At 45.9% G+C, this 22,821-nt stretch overlaps 1 protein-coding gene across 2 annotated transcripts in view; it reads left to right on the forward strand.

The window, feature by feature from the left end:
- The first annotated feature begins 433 nt into the window (after window positions 1-433).
- Window positions 434-22,821, forward strand: part of RABGEF1 (RAB guanine nucleotide exchange factor 1) — an 86,232-nt gene continuing 63,844 nt past the window's right edge. Inside the window, exons 1-5 of one of the 2 annotated variants that reach the window (XM_008141510.3) lie at window positions 434-744; window positions 3,160-3,329; window positions 6,884-7,062; window positions 7,497-7,869; window positions 10,648-11,398. In XM_008141510.3, coding sequence (XP_008139732.2) covers window positions 601-744; window positions 3,160-3,329; window positions 6,884-7,062; window positions 7,497-7,869; window positions 10,648-10,684 — 903 coding nt within the window. In that variant the 5' untranslated portion in view covers window positions 434-600 and the 3' untranslated portion in view covers window positions 10,685-11,398. Of the gene's footprint in view, window positions 745-3,159; window positions 3,330-6,883; window positions 7,063-7,496; window positions 7,870-10,647; window positions 11,399-22,821 lie in introns of those variants that run through there. The other variant, XM_054714811.1, reaches the window with a different exon arrangement.

The raw sequence follows: 22,821 nt of genomic DNA on the forward strand, positions 1-22,821 counted from the left end.
CAATGATCTAGCAAGTGAGAGGGAGGTGGGTGAGTCCGGGCGCTGTGAGGCCAATTTGAGTCAAAGGGAAAAAAATAAAAATAAAAGGACAGATTAAAGAAAATAAGGTTTCTACCCGGTTACCACGGAGCCACCCTCTGAGCCAACCACTAGGCCCCACTCAGAGGTGGTGCCCCCACTCAGAGGCGGTGCCCCCAGCTGCTTGGGGGACCGGTGATGGGGAGAAGGCGTGTCCGCTGGTCAGAGGGCCAATCACAGCAGGACAGACAAGCCGGCCGGCCCCAGTAGCCACTCAGGCGCAGGCTGACCGCTCTTCCTGCCCTAGGACTGGGCAAGCTGCCTGCCAATCAGGGGCGGGGCAAGCGGGGCTTGGCCAGTAGCGGGAGGTGGTAGCGTCAGGCGCCCAGCTGGTGGTCCCCGCGGTGGCCCGCTACCCGGTCCGCAGGCTGAGGGAGTGCGGCCCCAGCCCACCGCGCCGCGCTCTCCGCCCCACCCCGCCCGTCGGCGGCCACGCGTCATGCCCGGCGCTGCTCCGCGCTAGTGCCGCCGGGTCCGTTGCCCGCCTGCCCGAAGCCGCGCCCACTACCCAGAGCCAGAGGGATGGTGGTAGTCACGGGGCGGGAGCCAGACAGCCGTCGCCCGGACGGTGCCATGTCCAGCTCCGACGCCGAGGACGACTTTCTGGAGCCGGCCACCCCGACGGCCACGCAGTCGGGGCACGCGCTGCCCCTGCTGCCCCAAGAGGTACCTGCACGGAGGGGGTTGGGTGGGAGAACGCAGGGGGGTCAGCAGGTGCAGGGCTGAGCTGACCTTGGGATGTAAGCCCGCTAGGTTCGGAGATCAGGGGTCGGGTCGAGGGCGGCGCCAGAGGGGCTGCCCCCTCCCCCGCCTGTAAAATGCACCAGGTGTGTCTTCCCTGCCACAGAGGTCACCTGGCCCCGAGCCCCCGCCTTCCAGTATTCACTGCCAGTAAGGTTGATTTAGTCCGCGGAAAGGGGACCTTGGAGCCCCAAGAGATGAGAGTGCCTTCTGGAAAATCCAGGAGGCCTTGGTGGTCACCCAAACCCAATGTCCGGCTGCCCTGACAGTGGAGTAAGGCACTGTGTGCAGGTAAAAAGCAGGCCAGTTGGTCGATGTGTCCACACTCATCGGACAACACTCTGGCTTTCCCTCTCCAGCTGCAGTGCTGTGGTGCACAGTGGCTTCCCCTGGGCTCAGTGTGCATGACAGCATCATATTAACACCTGGAATGGCCCTTAAGAAGAGGGAGAAGAGTGGGAGAGGTTGGCCCTGTAGGGCCCTGAAGATAGAGACTAGGAAGGAGGAGGAGCTAAGGGAGTGTCAGCTGTGGGAGAATGGGGTGTGTGGAAACAGGAGAATGGACAGCGCCCCAGAGGGGCTGGGCAGGGCTAGGTGAGGCTTTGGGGAACCAGACAGTGTTATTTGGGGGCTAGAAGTCCATGGCTTTAACGTCAGGGGACCCTTGTGAAAATGAGCAAAACTCTGGAAGTACTCTTTGCAGTTGGGGCAAAGGAGCCATTAGAGTCACAGTGGTACTGTTTCTGTGTGCATTGTCCTTGGGGGAACGATGTGGTTTGGAGGAAAGAGTCCAGGGCCCGGAGACTGGAGGCCAAGACTCCAGGGCCAGCTCCCCACAGAGTACATGGCTCCATGTGAGATCTAAAACTGTTTTTGGTTGCTTTTTCCTCTCTGCCTCAGTCTTTTCATCTCTAATATGGAGCAAACACTTGGATTGGTATGGGTATGAGATATCCTTGGTATGCACACCGATCATTTGAGTCCTTGCTAGGCACATAGAATAGCTTTAGAGGAGCTATAGAATAAGCAGAAGGCATTTCCTGTCCTTTGGGTGCAGAAGAGTAACAGTACACATATATACACGGAACTGTCAGTACTATTTCATTCACCCATTCAATGCCTATTTGGGTGTTTACTGTGGGTCAGGCACTACACAAGACCCTGGGTAACTTTTATTTAAAGTATATTTACCCTACTTTATTCACAAAGAATTTGAAAGCTGGGAAAAAGGACTTACTAGATAAATATACATAGACTTTCACTGGAGCCTGAGAGATGTCGTAATATTGAAAAGTATGCACTGGGACAAAATGTTAGTTAATCTGGAAGAGGAGAGTTGGAAAATTAGAGAGAACTGGCCTTGTTCCTTTCAACATCACGAGGAGTGAAAGATATCAAAAAAAGAAAAAGAACAGAAAACGTCCCAAGCAATTTAGGGAGAACCTAGAGCTTCTCAGGGCACCTCTATTCCATCATTCCCTGTTCTTCACCCTGTCCTTGCCTCCACACCCTTAGCTGGACTGGGGACTCATCTCACACTACAGATGAAGAAGGACTTATTCGACAGACATCCACGAACCCTGCTGTGGGGGGCCTCCTGGTGGGTGAACAAGATGCTGTCCCTGCCGCGGGAAGCTTGGGTTCTAGACGAAGGGGCTGACAGAAGAAAATAAATCACCAATGTATTGTGCTAGGCACTGTAATAGAGGAGAACGTGGCATACAGGGAAGGCAACAATGGAAGGAGTGTTTAGTTAACTCTGTCTTGTGAGCTGGCAAGGGACAATAGAGCAGAAATGCTCACAAAGTAGAACTTGAATAGAAGCTCTTAGAATGAGTGGCTGCGGCTAACCTATATGGTGCCTGGGTGTGAATTAGAAAAAGAACACACATCTGGGCCAGCAGATTACTCTCCTCCAGGCACCTGCAACGAACAGTGTACACCACCAAGTGGGGCACTCGCAGTTGCTGGGTGGACAAAGGGATGGCGGTAAGAGCATTTTGGACAGAGAAGACAGCATCTGCAAGGGTACAAAGACGGTAAATTCGGGAAGTAAAAGGAGGACAATGGAGGCTTTGAACTCTAGAGCAGAAATAGTAGCATTGGGGTGGAGGGACCTGATTTAGGAGTTGTTGGGAGGATGGACAGGACTTGGCAACTGGTGAGTGTGGGGAAAGGGAGGAGAGAGGAGTGTTCAGGAAGACTCCTGGGTTTTGGTTTGGGGTGACTGTGTGAATGGTGAGGCTTTGATCAGACCCAAGAAGACTGCAGACGGAGCAGCCCGGCTGTCATTTTCCTTGCCTGGCTGAACATGCAGCTGTGTGTGTGTGTTTTTTCCAGTTTCCTGAGGTTGTTCCCCTTAACATTGGAGGGGCTCACTTCACTACACGCCTGTCCACCCTGCGGCGCTACGAAGACACCATGCTGGCAGCCATGTTCAGTGGGCGGCATTACATCCCCACCGATGCTGAGGGCCGGTACTTCATTGACCGGGACGGCACGCACTTCGGGTATGTCCCTCCCTCTACGATCATCTTTGTAGTCCTAGCAAATGAGGGACCTGGGTGGGTATGGGGCTTTAGTACCTTCCATAGTACCTAGAAGAGGAGAGAATATACTGACAGAATTTAATAAATGTGTCTATTAAGATGGATCAAAATTTTTAGTTTCTTTTCCAGAGGAGACAAGGACAGCTGGAGAAATCCCAGGTAACACACACTGGCTGGTTGTGATGCAGCTGCTTCTATCCTACGTCATTTAAGACTGTGGAGCTGTCATCTTGTGGCAAGGAATAGGTGTGATCCCACCTCTAGGTGTTTTGGGAGTTCCAAAACAACTTTTTGGAGAATACCCTCAGATCAGATTCCGGGGTCAGCGTTGTCCTTAGGGAGGAAGCAGGTTGTGTGACAGTAGTTCCCTGACTTCTTTCAATAGATTAAAAAAAAATGTTTTTATTGATTTTTTTAGAGAGAGAGGAAGGGAGAAGGATAGAGAGATAGAAACGAGAGAGAAACATCATTGATCGGCTGCCTCCGGCAGGCCTCCCACAGGGGATCACAACCCAGGCATGTGCCCTGACCAGGGATCGAACCAGTGACCTCTTGCCTCCTGGGTCAATGCTCAGCCGCTGAGCTACACCAGCTGGGCATAGTAGTTTAAAACAAATAAACAGAAAAGGTGTGGGAAGGGCCAACAAAGGGTTGCCATCCTTCAATATTGCCCAGAAAAGTCTCAAAAAAAAAAAACACCCCAAAACAACCTTCAATTATTACTGTCATTTTAACACTAAAACATGGAAACACAGACTCTCAAAAAATAGGTAGACTTTCCCAAAAAAAGGACTTCTGACAACCTTACACTTAAACCATTTAAAGACTTTTTTCAGTTTCCTTGTTTGTGAAATGAGAAACAATAATGGCGGCCTTGCAGGCCTGTCATGTGGATTAAATAGAGAGCCTTGCTGTGACCGCTGGCCTGGTCCATTCAGAGGATATGGCGGAAGCTCTTTTCCCCTTCAGTCTAACTTTGGAGATGACTAAAGAACGAGCGTGGTCCTTGACCTTGGACAAAACGACCAGGGAGGCAGAAACTCTCAGTCACTACATCTGTGATGGCCTCCAGGTGGCATTTCCCACATTGGGAGAAGGTCATTTTCATCCTCAGAAAGGAGACTCTGGTCAAATAATTTGCCCTGAAGCATATGGGTTTCTCCATCCGGTTGTCCGCAGCCTCCAATGCTGAGAAAACAAAAGTGTCACATCGCTCGGCAGAGCTATAAAAAGGTTTTTGTTTGCAGGCTGTTTGGGGGAGGAAAGTGCTGGCCCCAGCTGGCAGCTCCCACAACACTCGTGGCTGGGCCTTGCCCTAGGGATATGTTTTTCAGAGCTTACCAAGGTTTGCTTAAGATCCTGGAGGACCAGTCTTAGGAGGGGTTGTGGGGAGGGGAAATAGGATTTGGCTTTAGCTGGAGAAAGAGCAGGCAAGGGTGTTGGGCAGAAAAGTAGGATATTGTGGCATTTATCCTCAGACTGCTAGGCTCCAGTGGCCTATGATTCATCATCAGCAGATGAAGTTGTTGACTCAGATAAAGTGTCCTGGACGGGTAGCTCAATTGGTTAGAGCATCGTCCTAATATACCAAGGTTGCAGGTTTGATCCCCGGTCAGGGCACATACAAGAAGCAACCAATTAATGCATAAGTAAGGGAAACATCAAATTGATGTTTCTCTCTCTCTGTAAAATCAATTTTAAAAAAAGACTCAGATAAAGTAAAGTAGGAATTTAGGGCATTTGCTGGGGTAAATTTCTCTGCTGGTGTAGCTCACACACCCCTAGCACCTGCCACGGAGGCTGCTTGGGCCTCCACTTGGGACAGCTTCCCATTGTGATCAATGAAGAGCGCTTTGGATTACAGTCTGGACCACTGTGGGTGTGGACTTGGAGTCAGCTGTTTCTGCATCTGAGCCTCTGGCTAATTGTGGCTCCTTGAGCAACAATGTTCCTTAACCTCCACTTTTGCCTCATTTATAAAATGGACATAAGATGGTACTTATCCCATAACATTATTGAAAGGATTCAGTGTGATAACAAATAATAGTAGCTGACACAGATTAATACTTAGTGAGTGTTAGCTGGTGTTGCATTATAGTCATAGACTAACTAGAGGAGTGACAGCTTAATCATGGAGTTTACTCACATATCCTTACAGAAAAGCCCTTGCCACACCTTCCATTGATGGATCGCATTACTCTTAGCACTAAACAATTTGAAAAGAGCCCTAGCTGATTTGGTTCAGTTGATAGAGCATTGGCCTTCGGACTAAAGGGTCCTGGGTTCGGTTCTAGTCAAGGGCACATTCCCGGGTTGTGGCCTCGATCCCCAGTAGGGGACCTGCAAGAGGCAGCCAATCAATGATTCTCTCTCATCATTGATGTTTCTATCTCTCTCTCCCTCTCCCTTCCTCTCTGAAATCAATATATATATATATATATATATATATATATATATATATATATATATATATGAATTTGAAAAGAGAATTAAAATAACTGCATTTTTATTTTAAGAAAATGCAGTATGTGATTTTTAAGAATGTCTCTTTATTGTTGAAAGTATTACAGATGTCACCCCCCCCCACCAATTAGCCCCCTCTACCCTCCCCTGCCCAGGCCTACGCACTATTGTCTGTGTCCATAGGTTATGCATATTTGCATATAAGTTCTTTGGTTAATCTCTTCCTGCCTCGGCCTCCCCGCTTCACTCTGAGATTCTGGAACCAGTTTGGTCTGATGTTAGGTTTAGGCATTTGATCTCCTCCATATAGCTACAGAGTAATACCAATGGCAAGGATATGTAGAAGATGTGGAAGTTTTCTACATTGCTAGTGGGAATGTAAAATGCTACAGCCACTTTGTTAAACATGCACTATGACTGAACAATTCTACTTCCAACATCTGCCCAAGAGAAATGGGTGCATGTGTTCTCAGCACATCTTATATACAGGAATGTTCATCACAGCTTTGCTCCTAAGAGCCCCAATTGGAAACTACTCAAATGTCCATCAACAGGAGAATGGGTAAATGATTGTATGGGCAAAAGTAGGTTTACAGTTGTTCGTATGGAAAGTAATATAAGAATTAATAAATAACAATACGAAAACAAATTGTGTTTTGTGTACGCACAACTGTAAGCCTACTTTTGCCCAATCCTGTATGTTAAGAGACTAGTAACCTTTCCATTATTCTTATATATGCCTAATAATAATTGTAATTATAATAATGGTACTGCTAATAAGAACTATTAATACTTACTGAGGACTTACTCCAAGCCAGGTATTTTCTAAGCACTTTTTATATACTAACTCATTTAATCCTATAATATTGTGGAGTAGTTTTTTTATTTCCCCCCATTTCACAGATGGGAAAATCAAGGCACAGAAAGGTTAAGTTCACAAACCCAGGGTTACACAGCTGGCGGTCTGGTTCCAGATTCTGTGTCCTAACCACTGTGTGGCACTGCCCAGTTCTATCATCTCCTTCTCACCAACCCTCTTTCCTTCCTGCTAGAGATGTGCTGAATTTCCTGCGCTCCGGGGACCTGCCGCCCCGGGAACGTGTGCGGGCTGTGTACAAAGAGGCCCAGTACTATGCCATTGGGCCCCTCCTGGAGCAGCTGGAGAACATGCAGCCACTGAAGGGGGAGAAAGTGCGTCAGGCGTTTCTGGGACTCATGCCCTATTACAAAGGTGAGGGGTCAGGTCCTGGGACAGCCAGGGTATGTGGGGAAGGAGGGTTGCAAGGCATCTGACAGTGCCCAGCTCGCTACCAGAACAAGGTTCCCGTGTATACTTGAGACACGAGAGAATCCAACTCCCTTTCTTGGTCACACTGGGAAGATACGGGTTCAGGGGGGCCCACCTTGCCTGTGACTGTCATGTAATCACATTTCAAAAGGATGGTCCTCATCCCATCCCCTTAATTTCCTTTTGCAGTGGAGAGCCATGACCCCTCTTTAACTTTGTATCCTGCATAGGCCCAAAGAGTCTCTTCCCCCAGGAATCTGGCTCTTCCCACTTGGATCCTGCCGTCACTGGGGCGCTCGGTGCCCTCCCACTGCCTTGCCCCACTCCCTACCTGTTAAGCCCCGTCCCAGTGATGGCCGCTGTATTCATCCCCGTAGACCATTTGGAGCGGATTGTGGAGATTGCCCGGCTACGCGCAGTCCAGCGGAAGGCCCGCTTTGCCAAGCTCAAGGTCTGTGTCTTCAAGGAGGAGATGCCCATCACCCCCTATGAGTGTCCACTTCTCAACTCTCTGCGCTTCGAACGGAGTGAGAGTGATGGGCAGCTATTTGAGCACCACTGTGAAGTGGATGTGTCTTTCGGGCCCTGGGAGGCTGTGGCTGATGTTTATGACCTGCTGCACTGCCTGGTCACAGACCTGAAAGCCCAGGGCCTTGTCGTGGACCACCAGTGCATTGGGGTGTGTGACAAACACCTCATCAACCACTACTACTGCAAGCGCCCCATCTATGAGTTCAAGATCACGTGGTGGTGAGTAGTCCTGGTAGGGAATAGAGCCCCGTCAGGGAGGGTGTCCATTCCCCTTCGTGGCTCTGGGAGTCAGATCCCTGGAAGGGCTCCTGACTGCCCCAGAACCTGCTGAGGTGAGGACTGAGTCCGGAGGCACAGCTCCAAGTGGACGGAGGTGCAGCTCCAGTCTCCCCTGCTATTCTTTGGGGTCAGGCTCAGGGCTTGTGGCCCACGGGATCCTGGTACCTGAACTTACCTGGCCTTTCCTCCAGGCAGGGCAGTCTTTACCTGAGGCCAATGGGTCTGGCTAGCTTGGGGTTGGCCAGGAAGTCCAGAGAGGTTTTGTTACTTTCTTGACTTTGCAAGAGAGTTTCTGCCCTTTTTGGAGGCACATTACCAAAATAATGTACTAGGCACAATCACTTCCTCAACCCTGTGCAGGCATTCCTTCCTTGTGCTCAGTGTATAGGTGTGAACATAGGACATGATGGGGGATTTTATCCAGATAGCCGCTCCCCGGTCTCTGACTGAAGAAGGAGCACCTTCTCTCCCTCCTTCCCCAAGAATAGCCCCCAACTTTGTTTTAGGATGTGAAAAGACGCTTTCCGCCCAAAATGTATTCTTCACCACTTTTTGGAGATGTAACCATAGTTGCCAAAACTATGCACCGGGTTGGCCTTAGAAAAGCACAATGTTTACAGCCCTGCTTTGGGCCTTGGCTGCTTCTATCTCCCACCAACCTTCCGCGCTTGCAGGGTTATCTTCTCACAGGGCTGGATTATACATTTCAGAGGCGCCTTTTGAAGATTCTCTCAGTCAAGCAGGCAAGATGTCTACATCTTATCTTTGAGATGTCACATCCTTTCTGGAGGCTCAGAATACCTCTTTGGCTGCCATTTCATCTGTCAGGATCCAGTTTGTGGTGAACCCCTTGATGGGAGCCCCCTCTTTTAAAAAAACATTTTTATGTTTTAATTACAGTTGACGTATTTTATTATATTAATTTCAGGTGTACAGCATAGTGGTTAGACATTTACCTACCTTACAAAGTACCCATCTGACATCAATGATTACAGCATTCTTGACTATATGCCCTATGCTGTACTTTACATCCCTTTGACTATTTTTCTTTTTCCAATTACAGTTTACATTCAATATTATTTTGTATTCGTTTCAGGTGGAACCCTCTCTTTTTGAAACCTTGCTTTATGCCACTAACATTCTCCTTCTAGGAGAGTATCTGTTCTAGAGAAGAAATGGAAGGGCTGGGTGAGAGGCACAGCTATCCCAGGGGCTGTAGGAAGACAGCAGCAAACCTCCGTTGTGTTAAAAGATCCACGAGGTTCTGCTCCCACTGCGTCTCCTTCTCGCTCTGTGTGCAGCCTGGGGCAGCTAGTCAGGGTAGGGACATGCATCTCCTAACGGAAGACTTTGCAGCACCAGTATTTGGAGGGTAGCATTTCTGTGCTGCAATACGGGTTCCTCTCTGTACTCATGATTGTACTTGACTATTTTGGGGTGTTCTTGTAGGGAGATTTTGTTATATGTGAAAAGCCGGTGAGGACAGCCTCACTGATCTCAAGTCTTACAAGACCAGATTGGTGATGTAGAGCAAGAGGGAGCTGAAAACGTCTGCATCCTTCTGAGTAAGAGAAGGCCAAGCCCTGGACCCTTGGCTGAATTCCTTCATGAGGCAAGGACCTCCTGGCCCTTGTGTGGGAACAGAGATTCAGGGCATGGCTTTTACACTCTTATATCCTATTCTTATATGAGTGGAGCAGAGATACAGATGGAGATCTAAGAGTTAAGTAGTCAGTCTCATTGGTTCCAAGATATGTGTTCTTTCTATTGTTCTCATCCACAGTGGATCTTCACGTTTCTGGAGCTGATGTCCCTGCTTGGAGTTTAGCTCAACAACATGCCTCTTGCCTTGTTCTAACAGTAAAGTCTTTGGTTTAAGTTGCTCTGATTGGTGTTACAGCCTAATGCAAGTTGATTTTTTTGACAGACACTGAGGCAAGCTATTCAGGAGGAAGTCAATGTGAGTAGAGAGCAGATAATTAAGCCCATTGCCTTCAGTAACCTGGCCTTGACCCCTTCTCTTTCCCACCCCTGGCACAGCGCATCACAGTGCTTGGTTATTTAGAGTCCGTGCATGTAAGACCCGAAGCAGCTGGTGTGCTCAAATGCAGGTTTGCTAAAAACAGGCCCTGGAAGACTTGCTTGGGGGGCTACAGGGACACTGCGCCTGTGCCTCTCATTGGAGACACCCATTTCTCTGTCCCTCTGTGATGTCCTCAAGGTCGTGTGCTCTGTGCCATTGTGGGGAAACAGGTTCTAGGCCAGTAGACCAGAAAGAGCCAGGACACTGGCATCCAGCTTAGCGCTCTTTTTAAATGGAGTGAACGAATTCAATGGCCCAGTTTGGCCATTCTCTGACTAGAAGCCAAGGCCAGTCTGAACAGTGCTTTTGGATGTGGTGGTTTGTGATGATGGCCTCCAAATAAAGGTGGTCTCTGACAAAGTGACTTCTCCCAGTTGGATCCCTTTTTAACTCTAAATGGCCAGGCCCAGAGTGTAAGAAGGGTTGGGTCAGAAGGAAGGTTCCAAAGGATGAATGCTTCTCTCTGATAGAAAGAAAGTGTATTTTTATAGAATTCTTGTGCATAATGTCAATAAATACCTCTCACCCTGACAACGGACTAGATTCACCCTGCCATGAGACAGGCCCTGGTTAGTGATGTGTCAGAGTACTGCCTCTGCAGCTTCCCTTTTGACTCTGGGCACCTTCTCTCCCAGGTGCCATGCTCACTGGTTGGGAAGGTGGAAGTTTTAGGAGACAGGACTGCATGGTGTAATGGAGGCCATAACAAAATTCAATGAAAATGAAGAACTTAATGGCAACAAAAAAGACAGAAACAAAACCACAGTGAACCACATTACGTCATCCCAGTGGAGGAATTCTTTGGGCAATGCTCTAAATAGAAGAAATAGAGGAATCGTCACTACCCTTTTTCTACCTCTGGTTAGTTCCAGGCTGTCCTGTGCTTAGCGTTTGGAAAGCAGTCAGCTGTGCTCTGAAAGCTTCTATTCTTTCTTCCCGGAGCTTAGGATATTCTGGGAACTGTCTGAGCCTCAGGCTAATCAGGTGGTACAATCTTCCTGTTCTGGGTTGCTCATTGGAGGAGTAGGAAATTGACTTTTGCAAACCACAATGTGGGGTGAGCCTCAGTGTGTGATCTTGGTGTAAGCTGGAACCTGAAGAGGCTCAGATACACAGTAACAACAGAACAAAAACTACTCACACCGAGCAGTTTGATCCAGGTTAGAATTTCAAACATCATCCTTCTGCATACCTCCTGTCCATATTTGAGTCTGATATAAGTGATTAAGCTTTCTTGGGTACCATTTTGCTGGGGCTCTTTCATGAAGGTGGTGCCGGTCTCATGATCCTTAAGAGGGAGGCTTTATTCATCAGAAGCTGGAGTATTGGGAACTGGGGTGGGAGAAGCACTTTCTGGAATAAACATATATGTATACATATGTTGATTGGGGGAAGGGTGGGGTGGCAGGGGGTTAGAGGAGGTGGGAACAAAGCCTGGGTGCAGTGATGAGTCTGGAGTGTGGGAGGTCACCTGGGCTCATTGTCTTCTTTCTGTATGGTGTTGGGTTTGTGTACACAGTAAAGCACTCCCTGTGTTCTTTCATTACTTATCTGTGAGTGCTTTGGCACATGGAGCCTCAGTACCCTCACATGGCATTAAAGTCAACAATAAGAACCTGGGTGCTGTGCCTTTCTTTTTTAGAGACTTACGCTCATCCCTCCTCGGACCCCCACTTTGCCAGCGGATATGTGTTGATTTCTCCTTAGAATGTGGTATGTTTAGGGTTGCACACTTAATAAAACAGGCTCTTCCCTGAGATTGGCAGATGAACTTCTGCCCTGACTTGAAGTTAAAGGGGGATGGGCCCACGAAGGTCCTTCTGCGGTAACTTTAGCCTTGTCTCAGTTCCAGGTAGGTGTGCACCTAGGCAGACAGCTCCGCCCTCTCCTGCTGAGAGGTCTCCACGGGAAGAAGGTAGCACAATTGTACAGTCTCTTGTATGGCTCACAACTACGTTAGAAGTTAGGACAGAAATCCCTCCTGTCAGATCACCACTTTTTTCCAAGGGGGAAGTAAGTGAGTCTGAGTGTATGTGAGCCTCAGTAGTTAAGACCCTGGCTTGAGGAAAATGGGTATAAGTTGCCCTCCCTCCAAAAGCAGAGTTTTGACACCTTCCTGGCTAATGAGTGTCCTCATCAAGAAGCCCCTTGGAGTCACTTCATGGATTAACCCAGAAAGGTGAGTTCTGAAGTGTTCTATAGCTATGCTACCCTCCAGCTGATTCCCTTAAAAATGGTGAAGGGATTAAGCAAAAAAGAAAAAAACACACAAAAAAATATGGTGGTTACCAGAGGGAAAAGGGGGCAGAGGGAGGCAGAAGAGGGTAAAGGGGGTTAGGGGTAAATTGTAATGGAAGGAGACTTGACTTGGAGTGATGAACACACAATACAATATACAGCTGATGTATTATAGAATTGTACACTTAAATCTTTAATCTCTGATTATTCTAACTTTTAAACAAAAACACTGTATCATCTGTGCCAAATGAATTCCTGACCTAATTACTGTGCAACACTCACATAGTAAGAATACACTAATAATATCTTATAAATTGGAAACTGAAGCTCATAGAAGTATAATTTCCCCAAGGGCACGCAGCCAGTAAGTGGCAGAGCCAGGATGTAAACCCAGAGCCCTTTTCTGAAATCCTCATGGGTGTTCAACCGCAGAGCCCTCCCTTCCACTTGGCAGCTCAGTGTCCCACCTCTGAGGCTCAGGGCTTCACCCTGCCTAACCTATAAAGATTTGAAAAGCAAACAGTCTGGAAGGAATATCAGAAAGACTTACTTAGACCTGTGGGTCTCGAGTAGCCCTGAGCATTAGGGAGATAACGGGGTCCCCAATGTTCACTAGGAGGTGAAGGGCCCTACTCATGGGACAATGAGTGGAGGATGACGTAGCAGGTGAGTGATGATTCCTGGCTGGACAGTGTAGTGGGATAATCTGGGACAGTCCGAGTTAATCAGACCCGTGTAGCCTACAGGTCTAACCACACAGATGTGCCATGCAGCTTGACCATGTGGGGAGGTACACCCAGGGTCATGGGCCTCCTTCAGGGGCCCCTGGTGTCAAGAGAATAATTGCATTGGAAACTCTAGCTCAGGGGACATTGTACACTCATGGCCCTTGGACTCCAGGTCTCTATTCTGCCTGTGTTTTCTGTCGTCATTTTGAAGATGATGACCTTTTAGCTGGCTTTATGTACTTTTTATTTGTTTAACTAGTAGCCTATTCCTTTAGCTCTTATTTACTTACTTTTAACTCTCTGTCCTTTGATTCCTTATCGTTTTGTTTTTTTTCTGTCATGTACTTTACCTTTCTCTATTTTTAAAACATGATTTGAAACTTGTTTTTAAAAGTCAGAGCTTATGCTTTAAAAAATTCTTTTCAGTTACACTTGCCATTCAATATTATATTACTTTCAGGTATATAACATAGTGATTAGACATTTATATAACTTATGAAGTAATCCTCTAGTAACTCTTATACCCACCTGACACCATAAATGGTTATTGTATTATTTGACTATATTCTCTATGCTGTACTTAGCATCCCCGTGACTTTTTTGTAACTGCCAATTTGTACTTCTTAATCCCTTCCACTTTTCATCCATTCCCCCAAACTCCTCCCATCTGGCTACCATCAGATTGTCCTCTGTATCTATGAGTTTATTTCTGTTTCAATTGTTAATTTATTTTTTTAGATTACACATCAGTGAAATCATAGGGTGTTTGTCCTTCTCTGATTTATTTCACTAAACTTTATTTCTAACATAACTTTTAAGTACATGCATGAATAGGACACCAAAGAAGGTAGTTCTTGTTCTGAACAAGAGTAATTATGTGCTTTTTTCCCCCTTCTCTGGTAATTTCTACAATGATCTTATTAGCTGTGAACATTAGGTACTTCATTTTTTCCCTTTAGAGAAATATCTTCTAACATGTAAATACAAGGAAAAACTGATAGTGTTATTATCAAAGTTATAGATCTACTAGATAACCCAGATATCCAGACTTTTACCTCTCCCTCCAGAATGTCGCCTCGCTCCTACACTAAAGAACAGTAAATACAGCCTTAGGAACAGGACAGTTCCATTTTTGGACTGCTAAGGACTTCTTCCCTCAGACAGTGGACATGATCAGAGATCCTGGGATTCCACCTCCTCCAACCACCTAACACCAAGTGGAAAGAGGACTGTTGTGCACCAGGAAAAAATCCAACACAGCTGCAAGAAAGACGGAATGAAACCACCTTAAACCATGCAAAAGCACTTCATACAAAGGGCCTATAATCAGATTACGATGCATATTTTCCAGCCTTCTGTGATCTCAGCAGAAACCTGATTCACGCTTTAACAAACCATGACTTTTAGAGGATGCTAATGTATTACAGACCCTGATGTTTTCCTATATCATGGGACCTCGGCAGATGGCCTGGCTCCAGTAGACCTTTGGAATAGACATTTCCACACTTCTCTCAGTTATTACTTAAATCAAGAAATAGAACCCCTGCCCTAGCTGGTTTGGCTCGGTGGATAGAATGTCAGCCTGTGGACTGAAAGGTCCCAGGTTCCATTTCGGTCAAGGCACATGTCTGGGTTGCAGGCTTGATCCCCAGTAGGGGGCATGCAGGAGGCAGCCAATCAATGATTCTCATCATTTGATGTTTCTCTCCCTCTCCCTTTCTCTCTGAAATCAATAAGAAATACATATTTTTTAAAAAAATAGAACCCCCCCCAAAAAAAAATAAAAAATAAAAATAGAACCCCAACATACCACAAAACTTAGAGCTTGACCTCCATTAGAAGTTTACAAGTTGGGTCAAATCTTATACCTTTGTTATTTTTGTAGAGGGAGTGGGAGGGTGTAATGAGAAGGCTTAAGTGTGTGTCACCTTCTATAAATGCCTTTATTAGTGTGTTTCTCAACATTACATCCTGATCACCAGCTGTACCTTGGCTTATTCTGTCTGCCCAGGGTCTCATCTGTGTGTGCACATGTTTTGGGTGCTTACTTTCCCTCCTCTTACTATGTCAGTTTCACCTCCCTCTGCTCATGAGTGGCCTGTCTATGTCATTTTATAGGTGGTTGGCCACTTCTGGCCATGCCTCATTGGCATCTGCTAGCCAGCGGTGGCAGTGATACTGTGCCCAGGGTTGCCCTCTTCTTCTCAGGCAGGTAAGTGCTTGTTTGCACTGAGGTCCCTAGCTTTCCATTTCAGCTTTCTCATCTGGCCTGCTAGGATTTGGAGAGCATTTTGAGCCCCCTCTCTAAGCTCTGTGTCCACCTCCACAGCAGCAACAGAGGATGCCACAGGACCCCACTGAGCAGACAAGTTAGCTTCACCCTCCTCTATCCCAGAGGGAGGAATCAAAATGCTTTACCGCCCTAATCGGTTTGGCTCAGTGGATAGAGCATTGGCCTGCGGACTCAAGGGTCACAGGTTTGATTCCAGTCAAGGGCATGTGCCTTGGTTTCGGGCACATCCCCAGGGGCGGGGGGGGGGGGGGGGCGGGTGCAGGAGGCAGCTGATTGATGTTTCTCTCTCATTGGTGTTTCTAACTCTCTCTCCCTCTCCCTCTCTGTAAAAAAATCAATGAAATATATTTTTAAAAAAATGCTTTACCTGAAAACCGAGTTCACTAATAGGTTTCTAACAAAAATATGAACTTCCCTTGTGAGCTGACCACATCACTATTAGCTGAAATGAGGGTGGCATTATTCACTTGGCACTCTCATAAATCAAGGCAGGATGTATCTGCCCCTAAGCATATTCAGAGAATGTTCCACCCAATTGTTTAATATTATTCTTCAAAGTGCAGCTCTATTTGGGAACTCCTATTGGTCAGAGACACAAAACATTTAGGAACGCCCCCTGCAGTCACCTGCAGGAATATCCCACCACTTCCATTAGCTGGGCCTTTAGCCCAGAGAATTCCACTGGGGTGGAGTTTACTACCTGATTTTGAACCCTTGCCAGTGCCCTTCCCTGCTAGGATGGCAATCCGGATCTCTTTATGGCAGCAGCACCTTAGGGATAACCTGAATTTGTAGATTAAGATCAGAGGTGGAACTCCCAGATAAAACAAGTCCAACCAAGGTATCTGCATGATACAAGGATGTTTCTTAGGTGGAAGGCTTTCCAGATACTCAACTGTGCCCCAGGATTTCTGGGGCTTATAGGCAGTAATGGTCACTGGTTCATAACCCTCAGCTTCCTCACTTGACCATTCTATCTTTTTAGGGGTTGGGGTCTCCCAATCCCTTGTTATGGACCCAGCATTCCAACAGCTGAAAACCCTGTACATCTTTTCTCCTATCTGGTCCTACACCAGCAAGGCACTCTTCAATGCCTTCGTAGAGGTCACAAGGCGGCACAAACCCATGCAGCATCTGTCCCTGGTTTCTACATCTCCATGACAAAGATAGCAGAAGGTAGGAAATAAAGATTAGAGTGGAGATAAATGAAATGAGGACAGGAAAACAAGAGACTAGAAAATCAGCAAAACCAAAGCTTGGTTTTTTAAAATATCAGCAGAATTGATAAATCTTTAGCTAGACTGATTGAGCAAAACGAGAAAATTCAAATAGTTAAAACCAGAAATGAAAGAGGGACATTACTACTGACTTTACATTAATGAAAAGGGTTATAAGAATACTATAAACATATATGTACACCAACAAATTGAATAACCAAGTTAAATGAACTAAATCCTAGAAACATAACCTACCAAGTCTGAATCACAAAACAATAGAAAATCTGAGTAGATCTATAACTAATAAGAATACTGAGTGAGTAATCAAAAATCTCCCAACAGCCCTGGCTGGTGTTGCTAAGTGGTTAGAATGTCAGCCGCAGACTGAAGCGTCTTGGGTTCAATTCCCTGTCAAGGGTACTTACCTCTGTTGCAGGTTCCCCCAGCCCCGGTAGGGGCCAGTGCAGAAGGCAACCAATCAATGTGTCTCTCTCACATTGATGTTTCTCTCTCTTCCCCCTCCTCCCTCCCTTCCACTCTCTCTAGAAATCAATGGAAAAAATATCCTCAGGTGAGGATTAAAGAAACACACAAAAACTTCCCAACAAAGAAACCCCTGTACTTAATGGCTTTCCTGGTGAATTCTACCAAACATTTAAAGAAGAACTAATACCAATCCTTCTCAAACTCTTCCAAAAATTAAAAGTGGACCCTGGCTGGTGTGGATCAGAGGTTGATCATCAACCTATGAACCAGGAGGTCACAGTTCAGTTCCTGGTCAGGGCACATGCCTGGGTTTCAGGCTCCATTCCGAGTAGGGGGCGTGCAAGAGGCAGCCAACCAATGATTCTCTCTCATCATTGATGATTCTATCTCTGTTGCCCTCTCCCTTCCTCTCTGAAATAAATTTTAAAAATGTAATATATATGTATATATATTACTAGTATATACATATATACATATATATATGTTATATATACATATACACACACATATATATATTCTTAAGTGGAGGGAATGCTTTCTAACTCATTCGATGAGGCCAGCATTGCCCTGATAACTGAGCCAAGCAAAGACCTACAAGAAAACAAAATGACAGACCAATATTCCACATGAACTATGACAGAAAAAAACTGAACAGAATACTATACTGAATTTAGCAACATATTAAAAGGATTATATACTGTGGCCATGTGGGAATATTCCTGGAATACAAGGATGGCTCAACATATGAAAATTGATCAATGTTATACACTATATTAGAAAAATAAAGGGGAAAACTACCTGATCTCTTCAGTTAATACAGAAAAAAAAAAATTGTGACACAATTTAATGCTTTTCATGGTAAAAACACTCAACAAACTAGGAAAATAGGGAAACAACCTCAATATAAGAAAGCCACATATGAAAAACCCACAGCTGAGGGGAGGAACCAAGATGGCGGCATAGTTAAGCAGCTAATCTGCTGCCTCACACAACAATTTTGAGGGTACAACTAAGGGACAGAGCGTCTACCACCCAGAACCACGGGAAAGCTGGCTGAGTGGAAGATTTACAACTAGGAAGAGAAAGGAGCACAAACGCTGGGGAGCTGAGGTACGGAGGCGCACGAATCGGGCTGGCAGCAGGCGATTGGGCGCGCGGTTTTTCTTCAACCCGCAAGGAGACAAGCTCCTGATCACTGTGAAATCCAGTTTCTGGGGACACTCGGGGGACCCAGACACCTACGGGGAGAGGCTGGACTCTCGGCCATCGGGTCGGAAAGTGAGAGTGACTTTTTTGCAGTGGTGCGCCCAGCAATCATTGTTTACTGCGCTGGAGCGAGGGGCGCAGGGACTTGGAAACGTGGAAAGGCAGAGAAGGCTGATGGCAGCCATCGCCATTGGCCACGCCCCAGCCTAGTGACGCCCTGAGACCCCACCCAGCCCTGAGGCCCCGCCCCGCACATTCTACAAACTCGCCCAGGCTCCACACAGCGGCTTTTGCATAAAAATGGCCTGTTCTGTGGCAGCTCATCCAAATTAACTGCAGCTCCAGTCAGACTGCTCCAAAACCGCCCAAGCAAAGGAGGAGAAAACTAGCCCTTGCTGTAGCTCCTGCTGGGGGACACACAGTACACAAGGGTACACCAAGAGTGTCCACCTCAGGTAACTGGGAGGCTGACCCGTTGAACCAATAGGACACCTGGTACACAAAGCTACCCTACCAACTCAGGGAAGCAGAGAATATGAGAAGGCAAGGAAACAGATCACAAACCAAAGAAATGGAGGAGAACAAGCGACTGGACATAGAGTTCAAAACCACAGTTATAAGGTTTTTCAAGAATTTCCTGGAAAAGGCCGATAAATTCCATGAGACCCTCGAGGATATGAAAAAGGACCAACTAGAAATTAAACATACACTGACTGAGATAAAAAATATTATACAGAGACCCAAAAGCAGACTAGAGGATTGCAAGAATCAACTCAAAGATTTGGAATACAAAGAGGCCAAGGACACTCCTCCAGAGAAGCATGAAGAGAAGAGAATCCAGAAAGTTGAAGATAGTGTAAGAAGCCTCTGGGACAACTTCAAGCGAACCAACATCAGAATTATGGGGGTACCAGAAGAAGAGAGAGAGCAAGATGCTGAAAACCTATTTGAAGAAATAATGAACGAAAACTTCCCCCACCTGATGAAAGAAATAGACTTACAAGTCCAGGAAGCGCACAGAACCCCAAACAAAAGAAATCCAAAGAGGACCACACCAAGACACATCATAATTAAAATGCCAAGAGCAAAAGACAAAGAGAGAATCTTACAAGCAGCAAGAGAAAAACAGTTCGTTACCTACAAGGGAGCTCCCATACGATTATCAGCTAATTTCTCAATAGAAACCATGCAGGCCAGACGGGAGTGGCAAGAAATATTCAAAGTGATGAATAGCAGAAACCTACAACCAAGACTACTCTACCCAGCAAAGTTATCATTCAGAATTGAAGGGCAGATAAAGAGCTTCACAGATAAGAAAAAGCTAAAGGAGTTCATCACCACCAAACCAGTATTATATGAAATGCTGAAAGGTATTCTTTAAAAAGAGGAAAAAGAAGAAGAAAGATAAAAATTATGAACAACAAATACATATCTATCAACAAGTGAATCTAAAAGTCAAGTGAATTAAAAATCTGAGGAACAGAATAAACTGGTGAACTTAATAGAATCAGAGGCATAGAATGGGAGTGGATTGATAATTCTCAGGGGGAAAGGGGTGTCTGTGTGGAGAGTATGGGAAGAGACTGGACAAAAATCATACACCTATGGATAAGGACAGCAGGGGGGAGGTAGGGGCAGAGGGGGGTGGGAACTGGGTGGTGGGGAGATATGTGGGGAAAAAGGAGAAACAATTGTAATCTGAACAATAAAGATTCATTAAAAAAAGAAAAACCCACACTAACATTATAGTCAGTGGTGAAAGACTGAAAGCTTTTCCATTACGATCAGGAACAAGACAAGGATGCCCATTTATGCCAATTCTATTCAACACAGTACTGGAAGTCATAGCCAGAGCAACCAAGCAAGGGAAAAAAAAAAGCATCCAAATTAGAAAGGAATGAAATTATCTCTGTTTGAAGATAATATGATATACGTAGAAAACCCTAAGGATTCTACACATACAAAATACTCTGTTAGAACTAATAAATGCAGCAAAGTAGCAAGATATGAAGCAACACACAAAAATCAGTTTCGGCCCTAACCGGTTTGGCTCAGTAGATAGAGCATCGGCCTGCAGACTCAAGGGTCCCAGGTTTGATTCCGGTCAAGGGCATGTACCTTGGTTTCGGGCACATCCCCAGCGGGTGTGCAGGAGGCAGCTGATCGATGTTTCACGCTCATCGATGTTTCTAACTCTCTCTCCCTCTCCCTTCCTCTCTGTAAAAAATCAATAAAATATATATTTTAAAAATCAGTTGTGTTTCTATACATGAACAATGAACAATCTGAAAAGGAAACTTCAAAAATAATTCCACTTACAATAGCATTAAAAAGAATAAAATACTTAGGAACTAACTTAAGATGAAATATTTTTACACTAAAAACTACCAAACTTTTCTTTAAAAATTTTTTTAATTGATATTTTAGAGAAAAGAGAGAATCGAACCATGACCTCCTGTCTCGAAGGTAAATGCTCAACCACAGAGCCATGAAAACTGGGCCACCCTACCACCCCTCTTGCCCACATTTGATCCCATTAGCATCTCATTCTCTGAGGCCACCCACTCTCATTTCTTGAGTGCATACTATGGCTTTAATTAATTTACTGTGCATTGGTAAATCTTTCATGCTCTTGAATTCCCCCTTTTTCTGATAAAGACCTGATTTGGTTCCCCCCACATCATAACTAGCCTGGGAACTTTACCTTTTGAGCTTTCCAATCAATGCCTTGATATACATCAAACTTTTGAGATAAACCTCTGATTACACCCTGGACTAAGGAAATAATATTCAGGTATCCAGACTACCTGACATCCAGGATCCAGACCACCTGTCATCTAGAGGATTTCTGTTTCAGACCAATCCAGAGGCTAAGAATGCTTCTGTTGTAGGTGGAGGCGGGAATGGCAACAATTGTCTGACTGGTGGGGTCAGACCAAACCAGGGTTCAGCCACCTCGGTACTTGGGTTCTGGCTAGGAAAGAATTCAGAGCAAGACCCAAACTGTAAGAGAACATTTATTGGGTAAATTACAGAGGTAGAGAAAGTAATTCCTATAAGAAATGGACTTAGCAAACTTCTAGAGATAAAGGAAGGGCCCCTGGAGCTTGGGAGTGAGGAAGCAATTGGTAGCATGCCTGAGGCCTGGAGGGGGAGAGGGGGAAGTGGATGAGAAAGGGGAAGGCCTGAGCGTGATCCTGGGAGGGAGAGAGAGTGCACTGGGTCTTCCGTCCTAAGGGTTTTTTTGAGTGGAGATTTTAGGGGCGGTTCCAGGGGAAGATCTCAATAAAATATTCAGCAGTTTTCCAGGTACGGTATGTCCTTTCAGGGTTGTGGTCTCCACAGATTGATTGGTAGGCACCAGGGCAGGAGGTCATTATTCCTTGCAGCTGGTCCTGAAGTCAGCCATGGCTGGTTTTGTTGCTTATCTGGGCCTGGAGCTAAAATACAACTTGAGGTCTAGATGTTATCTCTAGGGAGGAAAGGTCAAGGGGTCCAAACCTCGTGACCTGCAATATGCTAGGGGAGGAAAAGTCACCCTGGGGACCGGGGCCTACCCTACGATTGTACTTTGTTGGGCACCTGGGACTTTCGACCTGGTGACCTTCTGTACCCGGCCCAACATGCTTGCTCTGCTTAGGACTTTTTGTTACAAGAACTCTTAGTTTTTCTTTCCTCTGCAAAACACTGGGTATTACCTTCCTGTGTTTTCCATTTGCAAACCCTAAGACCCTTGAATAAATATTTATTTCTAGGCAAAGCCTCCAGATTCTGAGTTCGTTTGACACAGGATAGAGGCAGCTGGTGTTTCCAGCTGTTAAAGAGAATACCAGACCCAATATAATGTCACTTGTGCTGAAAGCCTATGATGTAATTGCAGTTTCAACCTCTCCCAGAAACAATCTTAATAACCAGTCTGGAATTTTCTGGTCAAGCACCAGTAAGGTAATCTGTCACATGGAACCTCTCCATCCCTCATAGAAAGAAGAAGCAATCTTAAAGATAAAAACTCTTCCTGCCCTAGCTGGTTTGGCTCAGTGTATAGAGCGTTGGCCTGCAGACTGAAGGGTCCCAGGTTCGATTCTGGACAAGGGCACATGCCAGGGTTGAGGGCTCAATCCCCAGTAGGGAGTGTGCAGGAGGCAGCCAATCAATGATTCTCTTCCAACATTGATGTTTCTCTCTCTCCCTCTCTGATATCAATAAAATATATTTAAAAACAAAACAAACAAAAACCCTTCCCATTCTCTTCCCCCAAAGAAAAGATGTCTAGGTCCAAAAATAATCCTTTCTTTTTTTTTTTTGTTTTGTTAATAGCTTCCTTGCTCCACCCTTCTTCTTATAAAATCCTTTCATTTTGTACAACCCCTCAAAGCGCCCTTCTAGTTACTAGATGGGATGCTGCCCTATTCATGAATGACTTAATAAAGCCAATTAGATCTCCAGAAATTTTTTTTAACCCTCACCCGAGGGTATGCCTTCATTGATTTCTAGGGAGAGCGAGAGCAACATCCATCTATTGCCTCCCATGTGCTCCCTGAGTATCAAACCCAAAACCTAGGTATGTACCCTGACCAGGAATCGAACTTGTCATCTTTTGGTGAAAGGGAGGATGCTCCAATCAACTGAGCCACCCTGTCA

The sequence above is a fragment of the Eptesicus fuscus genome, chromosome 4 (assembly GCF_027574615.1).
Source record: "Eptesicus fuscus isolate TK198812 chromosome 4, DD_ASM_mEF_20220401, whole genome shotgun sequence".
Lineage (NCBI taxonomy): Eukaryota > Metazoa > Chordata > Mammalia > Chiroptera > Vespertilionidae > Eptesicus > Eptesicus fuscus.